This window comes from Fulmarus glacialis, unplaced genomic scaffold (assembly GCF_000690835.1).
Source record: "Fulmarus glacialis isolate BGI_N327 unplaced genomic scaffold, ASM69083v1 scaffold21258, whole genome shotgun sequence".
NCBI lineage: Eukaryota > Metazoa > Chordata > Aves > Procellariiformes > Procellariidae > Fulmarus > Fulmarus glacialis.
In genome coordinates this window covers 25,251-44,987 of record NW_009229191.1, presented here as the reverse complement: position 1 = coordinate 44,987, position 19,737 = coordinate 25,251, and the positions used below count along the sequence as shown (strand labels likewise).

General features: G+C 38.8%; 1 protein-coding gene across 1 annotated transcript; it reads right to left on the bottom strand.

The window, feature by feature from the left end:
* Positions 1–1,887: 1,887 nt before the first annotated feature.
* SMURF1 (SMAD specific E3 ubiquitin protein ligase 1) lies at positions 1,888–18,268 on the bottom strand (the record flags this gene model as incomplete). The annotated part of the gene is made up of 17 exons (XM_009583771.1): positions 1,888–1,987; positions 2,720–2,795; positions 3,623–3,824; positions 5,349–5,469; positions 5,841–5,978; positions 6,840–7,018; positions 7,991–8,105; positions 9,842–9,945; positions 10,215–10,419; positions 11,661–11,807; positions 14,124–14,208; positions 14,998–15,236; positions 15,596–15,671; positions 16,543–16,608; positions 16,715–16,848; positions 17,456–17,564; positions 18,230–18,268. Coding segments are annotated over 17 exons (2,135 nt in total), but the record flags the coding sequence as incomplete, so codon positions are not given.
* Positions 18,269–19,737: the final 1,469 nt, after the last annotated feature.

Sequence of the window (19,737 nt, the reverse complement as noted above, 5' to 3'; positions counted from 1 at the left end):
TGGGGATTCTGCTACTCAGCCCAAGACCGTACAGATGCTTCTCTGCAGACAGTTGCATTTCCTCTCTTTTCTGCAAAAGAGTCACATAGTTTCATTTACGTCCCAACAACCAGTACTGCAGAAACTGGTCCCCAAGTGCCAAAAGATTCCTACAGAACATGGGTCTAAATACGCCTCTCCTGTACAGTCTTGCAGGATGAGCATCTTTAGCCACCCCGTGCAAATCTCACAATATGGTACAATTTTACACCTCCAATGCAATCCTTATTCCCGACAACAAATCACAAGAATTATGGTCAATGGAAAAAAGAAAACCACAAACAAACAAAATAGAGATGCCAGGGTTTTGACAAGTGTCTACTTTCTGTCCTATCACAGTTTAAAGCTATTATCAAATTCAATTAAAAAAAGACAAAAATAGAATATTCCAGTAGACATCATCTAAGAACGATCTCTTACCCACAGCTGAATTTCAATGCACTATTCCATAAACATAACATCTGTTAAATGTTTCAGTAATGAATCTCTCTAAAAATCAGGCTTGCCAAAGAAAAAAATCCTACACAAGCAAGTCTGCTTTACTTAAGTTTAGACATGTTTGATAGATAACTGGGTCTTTCTGAAGCCGTGTTATTTGTTAAAATACTGTCTCATCATGGTGTGCAAACTGGAAAAAATGTTAGTGATGCAGGTATTTGATTTGCTTTTGTTTCCCCTGGGAAGTCATTTTAGCAATGTGTTAGAGAACAAACCTTTCAATATTAGTTTCAGATATTTGAAAAAATAGCCTTATATGGCTCTCTGGAGAAGTTTTCATCCCTACAGAACTGAAGTCATAAATTCTTCCAATAGCTTTTCATAACATTTAAAATGTACTCACTATATAGTTACCCTTTTACCTCAACCTCCACATAAACCTTTCCCAAGGCCAAAAACTTCAGAACAGAAGTCTGTTCTGTTAACTTAGCTTTTAGCGATTTCCACGCGAGTCTTAGAATTTGAAGTCACACAAATACCTCTCGGGTAAAACAGTGGCACAGAAATCACAGCTTTGGGATTGAATAGATTTTTGTCCTCTGTCTCCTCCTTACAAGGCTTCTCTGCAAGGTACTTACATCTGAACAAACTACGGAAAGTAATTCTGCAGGAGGAAATCATTGTTTTAATGTGCAAAACAATTAGATTTCAGCCAGGACAACCAAAAAGAAATCATACAATACCATTTAAGCTGTCCCAGATTCCTTCACTTTTCTCAAGGTGAGCCACAGCTTCCACTGGGAGCTTCCTGCTAAGGCAGAGCTTGGATTTCTTTACCTTTCAGTTAAGCGTTCATATGGAGGTATTTTCTGCTAGAAGTTTACTTTTTAAACAGGTGTTTAAAATGTGCAATGCAAATTCCAGTGCCAGTCAGACACTCTGCACCCGCCGGACTCTACAAGGGCTCAAGCTTGATTTAAGACAAACTAACCAGTACACCTACCAGTTGCAAGTCCTCAGCAAATCAAGCTCATTCTTAATTACATTTTGATTCTCCTATTAAAAAAAACCCACAGGTCACTGACCCTATCACAATATGTGTTACAAATCTAGCAGAATATCCCGTGTAACCAAAGCCAAATGCTGAACTTGGCTGCATTTCGTTTTATGGTGGATGGAAGAAGAGGGAAGGGGTTATTGTAACAAAGGGGAGAAAATAGAGTTGGAAACCACCAACAAAAGCCCCTACCCCCTCCCTCATCCACCAGCGGCGGAAGGGAAACAGCCCCATCTCTAAGTTGTCTAGAGTTCCGATGCTTCAGACAGCTTAGCAGGAAGTTCACAGCAAGCTTCTTCTAGCTTTTGATTTGGTGGTCCATGAGCTAGCATCTGTTTCCTTTGGTTGCTTTTTCACTCCACAGCAAACCCACATGTCTCTTCCACAGCTGTCAACAGCTTCTCATAAAGCTTCTCATATGACTCATAAGGCGGAATGTCAATCCGGTTAAAGCTAGAGGTAAAATAACAACACATTGCAGCATATGAATCTAAAATTCAGTATTTATTGGAAAAAATCTAGATCAGCTATATATAGACAGAATATGTAAAAATCAAAGAAAACCTCAGCCACTTCAGTGGCCAAAGGAGACAAGATAAAATTTGGAATGCACGACTTAATAGGGCAGTGTTTGGGAGGAGGAGGCAGGTGGCAGATGCAGGAGACTTGCAAATAAAGCAAACCATCAGACAGGCACACTCCCTGCTCTGCCTGCAGACAATCTGTGCCTCTGCTGAAATGATTTCCTGTCTCTGATAGAGTGAGACTTCCGTACAAGAGCTCAGTTCTGTGTCTATACTGTACCAATAGCACATTTTTCCTACATTTTACATCTGAAAACTATTCTTTGTAACCCTGGATGAGGACTCATTGCTATGAGTCATTTCTCAGTGAATACTTTTGCTGAACATGTAGAAATAAACTTACAAACATCTCACTATCCAGAATAATCAACTCTGGGATAAATGAAAACCACAGAAAATATAGAAGACAAATCAAGCTATAAGAAGAGAAGTCAATTATTTTGTTGGCTGCAGAGTACAGATATTTCCAAGCTAGCAGAGCACACTTGGATTCATCTATGTGTATCACATGGCTAATCCATAGCTGGAACCAACAGAGATGACTCCTTTAAACCAAGACAAAGAGAAAGCGAGCACTGACATGAGAATGTTTTCAGCTTACCAAGTGTGGGCTTTTGGAAGGTTGTCTGTGTTTGCATCTATTAAATGGATGGTAAACAGTCTGGGTCCTGCAGCGCCTGTAGAACCTTACAGACAGACATTCTAGTTAATGCACTTCAACAAAACATCATTCATGCACACAGATTTTGCTATTTCTAAAAAGGCAAGAGAGAAAATTACAGTTCCAGCTGCAAACATAAGTATGTCATAGGCTAAATCTGTAGATCAGATTTGCAGCTGATGAAGGGATGGCAGAAACATTAGGGCTGTTCATGACAATGAATTTGCAGGCTAGTATTTTGGAAAGCTGCTAAATGCTATATTAACAAAGTTGCACCTTCAAAAATGAAAAGACTTAAGTCCAGGAAGGTTTTCCTTGTAAAACAACTATGTATTTTAATTTTGAACATCCGTTTACTGTCAGCCAACAGATGGAACGCTACCAGGAGAATCACAACAGCCTAGGACACTGCCACCTTTTCCAATGACAAAAATTGCGATTTTCAGGAACTTGTTTTAAAGTCTAATGATTTGTTGCCAAACAATGAAGGGAATACAATTTTCATGTGAAAAAGTTGTTCGGTCAGCCCTACAATCATGTGCGTGCTTGCATGCAATTATTTTAACAGTCCACAGAGTTGTAGGAGACTGATAAGCTAATATTGACACCAGTCAAAGTGCTACACAATGGCAGATTGACCAGCTCATATCACTATCAGCGACGGCTAAACTGTTCGCCATCAGCAGAGCTGCTGACAGATGAAGAACTGCTCTTGGGATCTGAAGTTTGTAAGTGCTTGAGTTATCCAGCAGTACACTGATATTCTACAAGGGGCTAGTAAATACCACGTGATTTTTATCTCTGTCTCCCACCACAGATTAACTCAGCCTCCACATCAGTCACCTTGTAAAGCCTTGAAACCTTGAAGTGGGACACGCGTCGAACCCGTCACAAACTGCAGCAGCCTTGCCCTTCTTTCTTCATCAAATGTTTCCACTGCTTGCCAGAACCACTTCACGATATTGCTATCTGCCATGCAGTGCTTTAGACGTGTGTTTGACTTCCAGTCATTCAGGTCTATCTTATCCAGCCCTCCTATGATTAGCTGTTAAAGGATTAGAAAACGCTTTAACATTCAGAGTAATTTCAGGTTTGCAGCTGTAAAAACATACATCCAACTATTTCACGAAGCCTAGCATTCTTTATGCGCTTGAACCATCTTTTTGATGCATGGTAACGCTCTAAAACAGTTTAGAACAGGCAGTAAATCTCTTCAGTTAAACTGCAATGAAACTGAGGCCAAGGAGTACACTTACCAGAACCAGAATTTTCACAAGAAACTAGAGTCAGAAGCCCATTCAAGACCTGCTTTGTTAAATCTATCCTACCTGAAAAGTACAGCGTATCTTTATGAGGGTACAGCAGAGACTTGGAAGAAGGCATGCCATCTACTGCGCTACACAACATCAATGTCCTGATGCGGGTTTGTCCTAGAGGTGCCAATACCAACTATGACAGAATCCTGCTCCTTTTATGGTAACATCCTAGTTGGTTTGTTGTTCCATAACCCAAAACAAACTACAGAAACTTTTAATCTGTTTTCTGATGTTGTTTGTGAGAGGCTGTAACACAGACCAGACATATTACTTCAGTCTCTTTTCCAGATGACACCAGGTTGCAAAATACTGTAAAAGGAAGTCACTGCTGGCCATGAATCTAACCACCTCCCCTGGCAACGACAAATAAATGGCATAGAGAAAACTTCATCACTCAAAACAAAACGTGTGTCATATTCTAAATTTCCAACAATATTTCATATTGAGGATCACATTTCTGAGAGCTACCATTTAGCAGCTGCCTTTTTGTGCCACCAAGGCAGCACCCACTTACACTCATTTACATTATTAGGACAGTTGTGACTGTTCTGACACAGGGAGTATTGAAATATTTAATGGACTTTTAATCTGCCTTTTCAAGCAGCTAGCAAATGGAATGCAATAACTTCTCGGGATTAATCAGTATGCACGAACGACTAGCACAAAGCTAGTGTTTCCAATACCACAAATGGTCCATATTCCACAGGTTGCCTTATTTTTTTTAAAAAGGCAAAAACAGAGGAAAAATTGCTCTAACAGGAATTATTTTAAGAGGTAGCATTCTGCATCTCAGGATTAAATGAGAAGACAAATTAATTTCTTTTCTATATGCTCTACACTTCTACTTTAGTCCCTGTAAACCATGCCCTGCGTGAATATAGAAACAGCTATGCATGAGAACAGTTACTGAAGAAAACAAGTTCTGGGGTAGGTAACACATTAGGTCTTGCCAACAATTCCTTAAAGTTGCAGTACTCCCTTCCCTGCTCAGACCACCTGCTTCAAGCATTAGTCCTTGGTTAGACAACATGGTGTATTTGTCTTTCCCTGTTTAAGTAGCCCTCTCAATAACGTTAACCCAAAGAATGTCCAGAATAAACCAAAAAGGGTTTGGTTAAACAAATATACAGCTTTCTGGTATGTAAATTGGAATAAGTTTTGTGGGTTTGTTTTTTGTTTGTTTTTTAAAATCAGTGCTTGATTGTGGATCAAATAAATTACAAAACAATATTCTACATGGATGAAACATATACCTCAAGTTCCTTCTGGTCGAAAGGCTTAAGGAGATGTTGAGGAATAAGTTCATTAAAACCTTTCTGCAGAGCCAGAAACTGTGCCTCTATTCCTCTCATAAATCGCCAATTTACATACAACCTGAGGGGGAAAAGAAAAAGTCAGGAATGATGAGCTAGATAGGACTGGGCTTTTTATAGCAGAGCTGGAAAATGCTCATTTTACAGAGGAACTTGTTTTAATACACACATTTTGTGTTATGAAAGAAGTGCTTATCAGTTCCTTTTTCCATCAACAGTTAATTACTGCACCATCAACAGAAAAACCAAAGTACAATTCACAGCTTCCCAGGTGTTACAATAGGGCATTGTGCGAAAACACTCATGTCATTTATGACTCGGGTATTTCCCCCCAAAATACTTTTTTCATTAGTTTCACTATATAAAAAAAATGAATCTGTTTACTACCTTCTTTCCACTACATTTGTAGGATATATTTTTGTTCTGCAATACCTGACATATTCTTTTTTGTTCTCTTCTGTCACTGGAATATTCCTGCCATTTGGTTTGAGTTCATGCTGTAAAATCCGCCCAAAAGCATTGTGTTCCACACAAAAAGTATGGTCCAGAACCGGGGTGATATCATTCTCTCTGACAATGGAAAGACAAAAGGTAAACTTAGTATTTTTGATATTTTGATAACTCTCATTGGTGATGCTGACAGTTTGGTTTTTTTGAACACTTAGTCTTCAGGATAAACCTAGTAACTAGCCATCTGCATTTCACACCACTAGAGAAATATTGCCACAATCACCAATTTCTGTATAGCTTAATGCATGTTGAAGAGCCCGACCAGATATGAGTCATCCATCTAATTCTAGTAGTACTCACAATAATGAATTAAACCCTATATACACAAATGCACACACACATATGTACATTCTATTTTTATATATATTTTTATATATATACACACACACCGAGCAATAAATTGATCTGCTGTCATGTATCAGTGTGAAGCACAGAAGAGACAGCATACAGTGAATTTCAATGACTTCAATAACTTTAAATACAAAGCACAGTTGAAGAGTCCCAAAGCTACACCAAATAGTGGATTTTGTTCTGAACTGTAAGTGTACAGAAGCCTAAATTAATTCCATTTATTTCCTTTTTAATCAAAGTTTGTTTTCTCTTGAACAAGGCTGTACTTCCCCTCAGAACTCTGTCCTGAGTTTGGATTTTTATACTGTGATATTCTACCGCACCCATGCAACATTTAATAGTTTAGTATCTGCTTTGCTGCAAGGAGAGCTAACACAGAGTTTGCAGTAAGAACTTTTCCTCAAGTACCTTGAGCTTTCTGACATAGAAACACTAGTTTAATAATTTTGTACAGATCTCCCCCATTACAAGATTTTTGCAAGCATTTTCTAGAAAGCATTATCTCATTATTGCCAACATACTCTACCCCATCTTCTCTACAGCAAGGCAATATATAAATACAGTACTTACAAGATCCAGACTAAACTTTTGTGTAATTCTGGGTCAACAGATTCCAGATCGGAGAGCTGAATGGGTTTCCCCAGAAGCTGTTTGTAAAAGGGAACCGTGAAACCCCCATTGATATAGTGTCCATGGAACACAGCCAAACCCATTATCCGACCAACAAAATGGAAATAAGACAAGTGGTCCTGCAGGGAGAGGAGAGAAAATCAGGCAGCGGGAAGACACTGACATCTTGTGGTTATATCTGCGCCATCAGTTGTACGTTCAGTGCAAGTTACCTGCAACCCTCTGGGCAAGAGGAGCCACCATTTTTCCCCATAACGTAACCAAGACCAGAAGCATTTAATGATTAAGTGTCTCAAACAAGTCTCTGTGCATTACCTGACTAATAAATTGGATGCAAGTCCTCTAGACCTCTCAAAGGGCAAAACTCGGGAAAAGAAAATCCCCAGACTCCAAGATACGACAATTCCAAACGAATTAGTTTATTCTTTGTTTAACCATCAAAATCCGTTCGCTCTTGAGGAAGCAGGCCACGTCTTTCATGTCTTCACGTCTTTCATGCTGCTTATAAACTGACTTTTGAAAACTGAGGCATAAGCACTATGGTTAAGATTCTTCCAATCTATCTTCCCCATCTTACAGAGCAAATGTCAGGAAATGGCATGTCAGGAAAAATTCCCCTGTACTAATACAGAATTGCTGCTCCTTTTAGGGTCTGCATCAATACAAATCCTCCAGTAAGAAAAAAAAAGCAAGCAGAACAGCTTATTGAGAAAGGGCAAGCAAGGCATACAAGCCCCTACAGTCATGGGGTGAACACTGCTTAGGATGCAAAGCTGTTTACACAACCACCTGCATTCACAGTGAAGATGAATTTCACCTACTTGGATCTTCTCAGAATCATCGTGCATCCCAGTCAGTACTGAGGAGTCTCAAAGAAATCAAATACTTATCAAACGATACCTCCTCTCTCATGTTTTTCATTTCTGAACAAACCCCCTCTGCTTCATACTATATCAATATAAGACTCATTTACACATTCTTATTCTGCTTTACCCTTCAGTTTACACTCTTATCATGGAAGAACAGCTACAACAAAAAGCTGCAGGGGACCTCTGTTAAAGTAGGTATGTTGCTCAGAAGTTAATACTTACAGGATTGATAGAAGAGTCTGGATTGATTTGCAGCATGTAAATATTATCTGTGGAGTACTGGAAGAGTCCATAATAGGGATTCAACATTTCATGGCACAGTAAATACAACCATTCTCTGCCAAAAAAAGAAAAAAAAAAAAAGTATTTTAGAAGGGTGCAACTTCCACTTAAGTTTCAGACAACACAATTATTGTGAATCATCAAACTAGTCATCAGTTATGAAATGCTTATTTCAAAATCAGATCACCTTGTACTGCCCTCCATTTGCAGACCAAAAAGGTATGCTTAAAAAACCATAAAGTGTCTTACTCCACTCACAGGCAGACCTGTTTTAGTTTACAAGTACTGAAGGGATTAACATCAATTAGAGAAGCTATAGCAAGCTGTTAGACAACGCCATCAACAAACTGAGTCTGAACAAGACCCACTTCCAAAAAAAAAAAACCAACCAAACTTCATTTTGTACAGAGTTCAGATATTTGGAGACTAAGAGATCCGCTCCTCTGCAACCTGTACAGTATAAAGAAATATTCAGAAAAATCTGTTGTTTAAAATCAGCGCAGTCACTAGAGGTCTTTAGAAAAGCTGTTTTTCTGCAAATGCTTGAGGACTAGAGAATCTCTGCCTTCAGCAGAGAGCCCAGAAGGGGCAGAGAGACCAAACACATTAAAAGAGGAGGGCTTAGGTAAATTCTCTCACCTCAGTAACATACAAGGACCGGAATGGAACTAAAGCTATTTCTGACCTCCCAACTCACCACGACAAATACCCCTTTATTATTAAATTTGGATACCCATCCCAGGTCCAAAATATTCTGAGAGAACTATCAACTTTAACGCTTAGAAGTGGAGCAGTACTGATCTGAAAGAGTCTGCTGCAGCAAATGGGCAATTATGAAAGCCATCAGAGCAATACGATGTCAACAGCAGAGACACTAAAGGTTGCCTCAGGTAAGGCAGCTCAGAAACTTCCAACTTCTTTCCTTTGTCCAGCGACGGGTTACTGAAAGACACCTAAATGGGTGGTGTAGCTTTTGTGGATTTGAGAAATCTGTCAGTGAATTTACACAATGCATCTGAGCTACCGCAAAGATGAACATTTTGGTGATGATGTTACAATCAACTGCAGAACTTCTGACCTGATGCAACCCATAGGGAATTATTATTATTTTTAAGAGGGAGGCAAGTCTGCTCTAAAATTTTAGCCTTTGTTTAGGATTAGTTCATCTCTACTCCTGCTCCAACAGATCAGAGGACTCTCCTGAATGTGGCTGAGACACGACAAAAAGGAACCCCTGTTGTCTTGCAATCCTTTCGGTGGAAATCAGACAGGTGTATTTAACAGAACCTCTACTGTGATTTGGATTTTACTTCAGAGTGTATACGCTTCTTGAAAAACATCACAATTTGAGCTGATCACACTTTCACTTATGAAACTGGAGCCTGTTGCTGGGATCAGCACTTTCTGCAATAAGATCAATAGCCTATCCTAAACAAGCCTTTTATACTCACTGGGTAACGGTGATGAAAACAGAGTATGGGGAAGAGGGGAAACAAACACTTCAATGTGGCGTTAATTCCAGTAATGTTCCCAAATCCAAGGCAAACAAAATAATTTAGTACCAGCCTTTGACACCAGGAGGGCTGTGGGACAACTGTTAAATCACATGCTTCCACTTTCCAATCTACCATGAAATGAAGACTGAACCTACAACCACTACCTATAAACTAGATCACAAACAACTTAAATATACCATTAACAGATAATTTGAAAAGGAATTTTATCAGCCACAGGTCACTTTAAGGACAATTTTACAAGTTAAAAAGTGTCAGACAAACCCCCAAATCTCACCTTGCTACTCCTCCATAATCCAGGCCTTCCTCTCCTCGAAATTTTACCATAAGCCTCTTTTTCAAGTCCTTTGGCCTCATCTTCATTATCTGACGGTAGGATTCCTGTATGTGTATTTTTACAGACATTTTATTTCCTTCCTATAATGAAGTCTACTAAGATGCATTACTGTAATACATAGATTGTTACTCAACTACAGAAAACATTATCCTATTAAAGTGCTAATCTGAAACAAATTCCAATGACAACTCTGCAACACTTAGTGGTATTCACCAGCTCTTTCGTGAAGCAGACATGCTACAGTCAAAGATCAGTTTTACTTAACTCCTGAGTTACAAAAGCTGCTAATAGAAGTAAAAAGTCAATCAAATACCTCAAATATTTCCTCTCTGGATACTTCAATGCGGCAGTGACCAGCCTGCGGTTGCTGAAGAGAGAGCTCATGTCTAAGAACTTTCAACTTTTGTACCAAGTCTCTTTCATATCTTTGTGCAGGCAACTCCTCACCATCTTCTAGTGACCCCTCATTTGGAGCTGGCAGAGGCTGCTGGCTGGGTTCTTTTAGCTGGCATTGATGGCTTTGAAAGAAAAGTAAAATATTTGTTCTGGAAGCACAACAATAAGGAAGATGTAAAACAATGATGGAAGAACTTATTAAGCTTCTCTAAGAGGAACCTGGAGTGAAATGTATACTCAGCTGGGTAACTTCTATAGCATCATTACCCTACATTCAGGGACATAAGGAATACAGATATTTACAATAAAGAAGAGTTTCAGCATTTTTCAGCTCAGTTTTTATATGGCTGTGGAAGGCTGTGGAGCATGATCACTGAATGCTAACTGAGCAGTAATTAAAGTTTGTGTGGTATTTCTCCCATATAGTGACAACTTTCAAGAGTATAACATGAAAAGAGACCTCTAATGGAACAAACAACAGGTTTATAAATGGAACTATTTAACAACCGCAATGAATTTTATTCCAGCTCCATGCAAAATAAAGCTGGGGATTCTTGACACAGGGAAAGTACTGCATCTGTGGTCATTAAAAGAGTAAGATGTACTTGTCCCAAATAGTTGCAGCTTCATACATTCAACTATCCTTATCTATCAGTGCTTTATTTGGGTTGTGGAGCAACGATTTTTTAGATACAGAGATTCCCCAGCTGGCTTCAAGCACAGACAACTCAGATCCAGGAAAAAGTCCAATCTTGGACACAACAAGCACTGCCAGGCTGCTTCCAGGGTCAGTTCTGTAACAGTTCAGCTGCCTTTGCTAAACCTGAGCTGGCTGTGCACAGCACCAGGCAACCAGACTCCAGCTGGCTTTATACTCCTGTTGCCTGGAGCTCACGGGAGCACAAAGCCAGTTCAGGTCTAGCATAGCTAGCACAGAACTAGAACTGCTAATCCAGACAGGCATGAGCTGACTGCTGTGGAACCTCCTGGCAGACCCTCTACCCCACACCCCAGCATTTCCAGAACTGCATATTCGCTCCAGCACAGCTTGGTGCAATTTTGTCAAACCAGCTTAAAGAGATCAGTGTTGTGCCGAAATAAGCAAGCTCTCCCTTAAACCCGAGGACTGCAAAGCATAGTAAAAACATTTTTGAAGAGTCTCTGCAAAAAGCTTAGATAAAACCAGCACTGAGAACCAATGCTCAGACTCTAACTAGAGCATTGGTTGCATCTGTTCCCCAGTATTGTTATCATGCAGTTTTTCAGCCCCTCACGACTCCCAAACTGTAGTTAAAATTGGACAAAAATAAAAGGTTCAAGAATCCAAACTTTACATTAATCATTTATCAGGCTAGTTTCTTACTTCATGATGTGATGTAGTCGTGGATCTGTGAATTGTGTGGTTCTGTTGTTATGATCTACAAAATATATTCTTCCTGAAACTGTACTTCTAACTTCCCAACCTGGAGGCAAAGGTCCTAGTTCATCACAATTCACACTGTTGAGGTCTCTAAGAAGAAAAGCAAACAAAACGTTAAAGCACTTCTGAAGTTAAGATGAAACCAATTTACATTCAGGGGAGAGGCGGGAATGAATTTGGTGCTCAGTGATTCTAGGCTATGGAAGTCTTAGGAAGGACAGAATAGCTATTTTAATGCTGTCTTTTTAGAATCCTCAGTCTAAGCAGTGCAACTCCCTATGTATGCACATGGGTAGAAAGGTACATGGACAGAAAGGTAAAACAGCAAAACACCTTCTGTCTTTGAAAGGCTTTGAAAGTAACAAAGCCATACAGCTTAAAAGTAACTTCAGTATGCAACATCATCATTAGATGATGACAGGGCTTCTGAGGGCTGTACGAGGAGGAAAAGACATTTTTTCACAGCAAAAATTTCACAGAAAAGTTCCCATTAACACTAATGTGATCCATGTGCAGAAAACCAAACAATTAACCACAGGCCTCTGCACCAACCACTGTCTCCAAACATCCAGTAAGTTAAGAGGCTAAGGCAGCCAAATACTAAGATCATCTAGGAAAAAAAACATCACCTCTTTAATTAGACAAGGTTGGAATCCTAACTATTTGACTGATAAATCATTGAGAGTAAGGCTTTACGAACACATCCACCCCCTTCATCCTAGATAAATTTCAGGTATCATTCTAAGCGCTGCTAAAGGTAGTCAGTCACTTTCCAGTAGTGTTGGAATTAAATAAGTAGGATGTATTTATACCCAGAAAATTGAAAACACTTAAGGCCCCAGCCACTTAACAGAGGAAAACACCAAGAGTGGCAAGAAAAGGAAGGAGGAAAACCTGAAGATTGTTTTTAGACAGAAAAGCTATTGTTAAGTAAAGTATTCTCTAGACAGCTGGCATGGATTCATCTATTATCCAGGGCTGAAGACACCACTCTATATATTTCCTTACCTAAATCTAACCATGCAGCATCAGTATAAATGAGTAAACTGAGAGGCCTTAGAAAGGTAGAAACACTTTGTACACCAAAGGCTTCATTAGTGTCACAGTGAGTATAAGCCAGCGGGGGATACACAGGCAGACAGACAAGCCTTTGTTAGGCTCCTTAAAGAAGATTATGGTTGTAACCATTTGTTTCAATCAGCTGTGCATCTGAAAGTACTGTAGAGATCTGATTACAGCAAGTTTTAACCTGCATCTGTGCTAAATGCCAAGGTTCGGTTTTTGCACTGCAAGTTGGTAGTATGAAAGCCACCTTTAACTAAAATAAGAGTGACCTGTGACTCACAAGACACTGCTGTGTCCACTTAACATCGCTGGTCCTGAAAACCTGGCTCTAAGATTTGTGGAGAGAAGAAGCAATACCTTTCATTAGGCCAACCAGCACCACTTGAAGAAGAGACAAGACTTTGGGCACACAAGCCTGACACGAGTGACCTGAACGAATGAGCATTGTCATTTCTTCTTCCAATGATACCAGCTAATCTAACATCAGCTATTTTCTCTCTCAACTTTATTTTTCATATCCTTCCATATACTGTGGTTTTATCAACACTTTTGCCTACACTACTTTGTATCATTTTTCTAATATCCTGTATCACGTTCATGTATCATCCAGCCAGGGCAGCAGCTGAAGAGTTACAAACTTTGTGTTTCACTCTTGAATCTGGTGTGCAGGTGGTCCAGAAAAACAGCCCAGATTCAGAGCTCCTCAAGGAAGAATGCCAGACCTTAGTCAAAGACCTGGATTAACTGCAGGTTAAGGTTTAAAGAGGCTTTACTAAATTAATCATGTGGAGGGTTCAAATTTTCTAGCTGCAAATCATTGGTCTAAAGCATAAAAAAACCTCAACACCACTTCAAGTTTAAAGATCTCTGCTTCAGTTATACATAAGTGAGCACTATTAGAGCAAAAGTTACAAGTTCAATACTCAAGAAACAATGGCTTTAAGAAAGCAGTCACTTTTTTCTTCAATTTGCAGTCCAAACTGTTTTCACACACAAGAAAAAATTAGCTAAGATTCAGAAATCTGTAGCTTCACCAAAAAAAGGAGTCACATTGACATTTTAGGAAGAATGTCAAATGGGAATTCCTGAAGGGCTACATATTTTTTTCCCTTTTGTTTTACATGATTCACAAGTAGATAATTCTTTCTTTCAAAAAGAGGAATCCTTAATGTTTGGTGAAAAGGTAACTAGAAAGATCCAAAATCATTGCTCTGCTTGTAGCTCTCCCTTTAAATTTAGACAGGCCATTTCATAGATCTTTGCTCTTAAAGATTCAGCTTACTGCCATACACACACACCCCCACACCAAAAAACCCTGACTTTGTAACTATAAATACATACCTTGGTATCCTAGGGTCATGCCATGTGCTAACTCCAGTCTGTGTGTGCAAAAAATAAACCTGTCCCTGTACCGTTGTTCTTTGTTCTACGAAAAAGGAAAAAAGATTATTCTAAATTACAAATCTGAAAAAAATCTGAATAAACAGTTTGTTTAAAGCCATTAGAATATTATCTTTCTATCATATCTAGGAGAAAGTACTTGACCCATCCCCCTGATCTCTTGCAGCATGGACTGTTTTGTCCTTCACAAATTTACTTCGACTACACATTTCAACATTCTTTTTGAAACTCACAAATCCATGCACCAACATGTTTTAGTTTGTATTTTTATTTTCAGATTTTGAGACAACCCAAATCCCCAAACTAGATTTCTTTACTCCTAGATTTGGTGTGCTCTTTTCTGAGATTTAAGTTCTCCTTAATCTTATCCTCCCTAATCTTCTGTACTACTGGCTTCTTTGTTGCTTTTATATTTTCCTGATCTTTTCTCAAATGTGGGCTCAAACCTACACAACATGCCAAGGGGGAAGGAAAAAATAGCATTACTGCTCTAGTTTAGACAGCTCTTTACATTCGTTCTCCCTAGATACACAGCCAAGATTAGCAGTGAATTTTCTGCAACAGCATCATACCACAAACTCATGTTTAATTTACCATCAACCCCTCAGTGTATCCTGGCGTAGCCAGTTGCTAATTAGCCAATCCCAAACCCCCATCTGCACTGCTTAGTTCCTTTTCCAAAATGCAGACCATTAGATGCACGTGGACGCAGCAAGTTCTAACAGGTAAACCACAACTATATATTAAAATGGGAGAATTTTTCTCTGAAGTCTTTTGAAAAAACTTCAGTTTTATAGCTCTGGAAAACTCTTACCATAGCCTTCTGGTAGGTCAGGCGACTGGTGACCATGCGGTCTGTTCTGAGGTGTCTGTACATGACCTCTGACTTCAGGAGTCCGAAGTCGCTGTGCCTGAAGCCTCTGATCTTGACTGGGGGACTCTACGAAGCGACAGTTGCCTCCGCCAGCAGCCCCCGTAGTGTCTGTATATGGTGCCGGTTCCTCCATAAAACAGCTCAGCGGCCTTCCCGGTCCGGAATCTTCATAAACCGTTCTGAAAATGGGGAAACTTCAAGAGTTTCCATCACAGAGAAGTGAATGCAGAAATAACTTTCTCTCTCTCTCCATTACTTCAAGTAGTGCAACTTTTAACCCAAGATATGCCACTTTCTTAATGTTGTTATACCCCAAATTTCTCATGGAAGTGCCAGAAGCACTGGTAACAAAAAATATCAAGTCCTACCCAGTTTACCTCATTTTCTTCAAGTAAGTATCCAGCTATAACCTTACAACCTGATACATATTCCCAGACAATATATTAGTCATACTGATATTTAATATTTCTAGTATTAATTATATTCTTTTCACATAGAAACCATTTTTCTAATTAAGTGTAAAGAAAACAATCCTTACCCTTCATTCTCCAAAAGCCCTCTACAGTCTACTACAGAACCTCCTGTGCCTATTCTGTCCCGTGTCTGTAAACTGACTGAAATAAAAAAAACCAAACACAAGTTAATAAAAAAAGAACAACTGTTCCCTTAAAAACAACATAAAGCCAAACAACCCACATTTATACGGGTAAGATATTAAGGAAAGCTATGTCCTACACACGAGAGCACACCACTTACCAAAACTCCTTCTATAACCCTAAAGCATTATTGATTTTTAAAAATGGAGAAGAGAAACCAGAGGCATGACCACATCAAAACTTAAGCTGAGTCTATTTCTGTAAGTATCAAATGTCAGGTTCTACATCCGTGTTTGATGAGGATGCAGAAAGGTAAGCTGGAAAGACATTACTCACCACTAGATGTCATCATTACATCTAGCGAGAATTTGGGTTTTGCCAAATATATTTATATATCAATGAAAAGCTTGGGTTGGGGGGCAGCAAAACATGGTAAGATGGGGTAAATTAGCCATAAAACTAGCACTGCCTTGTTGAAATTTGGAAATGGGTTACATGAGTCAAAGGTATTAAAACAGAATTTGCAAAATTTCTTTTAACTCCTCCAGATGCTCTTTTCCACGTAAGATTCTCTTTGCCTGTCACCTTGGTCCAAATGCAATCAGTTTCACAGTAACACTTAACCTTCCAGAGCTGCATTAGAAACCTTGCCAGATGCATTCCCTCTTTTTAATATTGTTTCCCATTATCAACTGAGAGAAAACAAACTCCCACGTAGGAGTACAACGAAAATTTTCAGGTTATGTAATTTAATCCCATTAACGTCAGAAGAAACAACACAGAAAAGGCATGGAAGCAATAATGACTACAGGTTTCTTTTTTAATATAACATTTGTCCATACGGTGTATTTACCCAAGAAGATGAAAGTTTAGCCGAGAGTATTCTTACCCACTATTTGGCCTCGTACAGCATCAGTATCTGTGGGATTTAGTTTGCATAGATCCAAACGCTGGTCTGCAAATGAGAATAGGAAAGATCAACAAAACACTGGGGGGGTGGGAATACTATTCACTACTCAGATACAAGGTTCTTGATTGCACCAGGTGGGAATTGCCCTTACATCCAGTATCTTTTAGCCTGCTGATAGCATTGGAGAGGAGTCGGACACACCCCAGGAAGCCAGCTCCCTGTTTCTTGTGGATTTTTTTATGGTTCCATACACTGATGGTTATGGAATCTGTCTTCCCAACATATCTAGAAAAATACATATTAGAAGAGTAATTTTAGAAAAAATAACCTCTTTTTACTCCACAGAATTTATGTGTTATTTGGTACAAATTCTGATACATTTTAGTACATTGGTCATGCTGCTTTATTATAAATATGGAAGTGCTTAAGCCTGAAATGGTGTTATTAATGAATTACTGCACTATGATTTCACACAGCATGTTAAATTGATATTGCTGCAGCATGAATTTAACTACAGACAGCCTCATTAAAAGCTACGCAACAAGCTGATTAACGTACAAAACTTTAAAATTTATGTTTCTAATAATTTGAAGAAAATAAATCACTACAAGGACAATCTTTTGTAAAAGCTGGACTGCGCTGCTCCAGTAGAGCTTACCCTAAGCAGTTGTGCTGTGTACCTGACACACAAATATTTCCAAATTCAAACACCTAAAAGCAAAGTACCACTCCTTTACTAAGAGGTAATTTCTTGTTGCAAAAAATCAGTCCTCCTCAGCAAATGTGACTCTTCTTGCTAATGCAAAATGAAGTTGCAGTGCCAGCCCCTGCAATCCATTTACTAGGTAGATCTCTGGAATATTGTTTACTTATGACCTTACAAACCACTCACAGATCGTAATGCTGGTTCCATTTGGGGTCCAATGTGTTCTTCACAGTGTCAGTTGAATGGCACTGACCTGACCCATCAACAACTATTTTTGCAAATGGGTCAGGAAGTCCTGTGGAAGGGAAAAGGTGCTATTAAACACAGTACTTTTTGTTTTGTTTCTTCCAAGACAATGCTATCATGAGCTTATGCTTCCCCCTCCCCGAAAGGAAAATTGCCATTATCCTAAAACTATTTTAGTAAATCCAAAACAGAGAACTGAGTTCCTAATTAGGTAACGTACTTCTGTCATATAGATTGGTATCTGCCACGCGTTGTGAAAGTTTTTAGAAAACAAAAGGTTAAACGTGCTTAATTTAACAGTGCATACCCATGCATGCTGATAAGTAGGCATTTTTCTTCAGTCCTTAACATAATATTGAGACTGCAACACTGGGGTACTTTACTCATATCCCCGGCACGCTTTACAAACAGAGCTGTCTTTGAGACTGATGCTCTTGGTACCCCACACACAGAATTGTAAGCAGCAACCTGCTTGTGGTCTCATCAGCCAGACTTTCAACTAGAATTTGAGAGTCCTCAGTCTTTCCAATCCTAGAGTCTACGCTATCTAAATATAATTCAGGGTAACATCTACTCATCTAGTAATGCAATGTTACTGCAAAAATGGAACCACAGACCAAATGACATACACAGATGAGCCACGACAGTAATGCACAATCTACAAAAAAATTGATTAATCAAGAGCAGAAAGTTATACAGTTAGGGCATACTTACTGAAGAAATCTTTCTTTGCAAGATTCTTGGCACATAATACTGCAAAACAAAATATCAGATAAAGAAATCTTAAAACCATAAAACAAACTTTCCAGCAATCATACCAGCTACAATACTACCTGATCATAATTCATAAAAAAACCACTCAAATATTAAATGTGAGCATTGTTTTCTTTATCTGTGATTGGAATATGTATTTACATAAAGAAAAAAATTTCTTTGCTTTTATTCTATTGTTACAATATACAGAAGATTTAATGAATGTCCCTTTGTGTTAAAACCTCCTAATTTTCTATACTGCATGCTTACACAAATGCTAAACCAGAATTTCGTTGCATTGTTTCAGAACCCACCCATTTTAGAACAAGGATTAAACAGTTTCTGAACCAAGAATGGTTCTGGGAGTCCTGGAGGAGACCTCTATGCTAAGTCCCATCAAATACAGTGCAAACTCCCGCCCTTCGCACACAAAAGGTACGTGATACATCGTAAAACAAAATATGGGAGGTGTGCTATAGCAGCATAAGCAGTTTGCAAACACAAAAAGGTTTTGGGGCAAGTATGACAGGACCTCACTCACGAGAAAGAAATACAGTGAAAAAAAAATTGCATCAATATGTTTTCCTTTGAAAGGGCCACAAATGAGACATCATTTCCCTCTCTCCAATTCTACTAAATAGCACAGTAGTTTAAGCAAAAATTAGATCAGGAAACTCACATCAATCTCCATTTCTACTAGGTCTATTACCAGCTACAAGCCTAATTTTGCTTTTTAATACGGACTGCTCAGTACAATCTCAGGAATCCAAGTTGTTCAGTATCCATTAAACTCTTATAACAGGCCAAGAAAAATAACCACAGAGCCAAAGATGAAAAGATTAGAGCTCTAACTTATCTAAAACTAGAATCCAAGAGAGGAAGGTAACTATAAAAGACCTAACTATTTCTGAGGTAGTCTCTTTTCCACCCAGTTCTGATCTTTCAGCATGAGAATGAATGCTCAGAAGATACTCAAAAAGCCATTTCCCCTGGTACGGGTCCCTTCTCATCTCTATCTCACCTTGCTCCTGACTTAACACTCAGTCTCACCTTAACTCTGTATTGGGGAAAGTGAAGACGTGGTAACAACAATATGGGAACAAATATTTATTTTATTTTTCTTACACTTCTATTAGAATTCCACCTCTCAACTTCAGAGCAACGTTTCCCATCTAACATAGCTGGCAGAATAAAAACTGCCTCACCTCACATGTCAAGCAAACAGACCAAAGAAATTCACTCTTTAATCCAGATGTTCATGGAAAAAATATACAAACCCTCCATCTTAGTAATAATTAAAGCAGCCGCACCAGGAAACTATTTTTAGAATGGATTAAAAATTACTTATTTCTTACATTGGCAAACTGCATCAGAGAAAGCTTCTCTTGTATTTTTTTTTTTTTTTAACAACTGACCGAAAAAGAGAAGTCTGCAGGACTATGGCAATTCAATTTGAAACAAAACAGGAT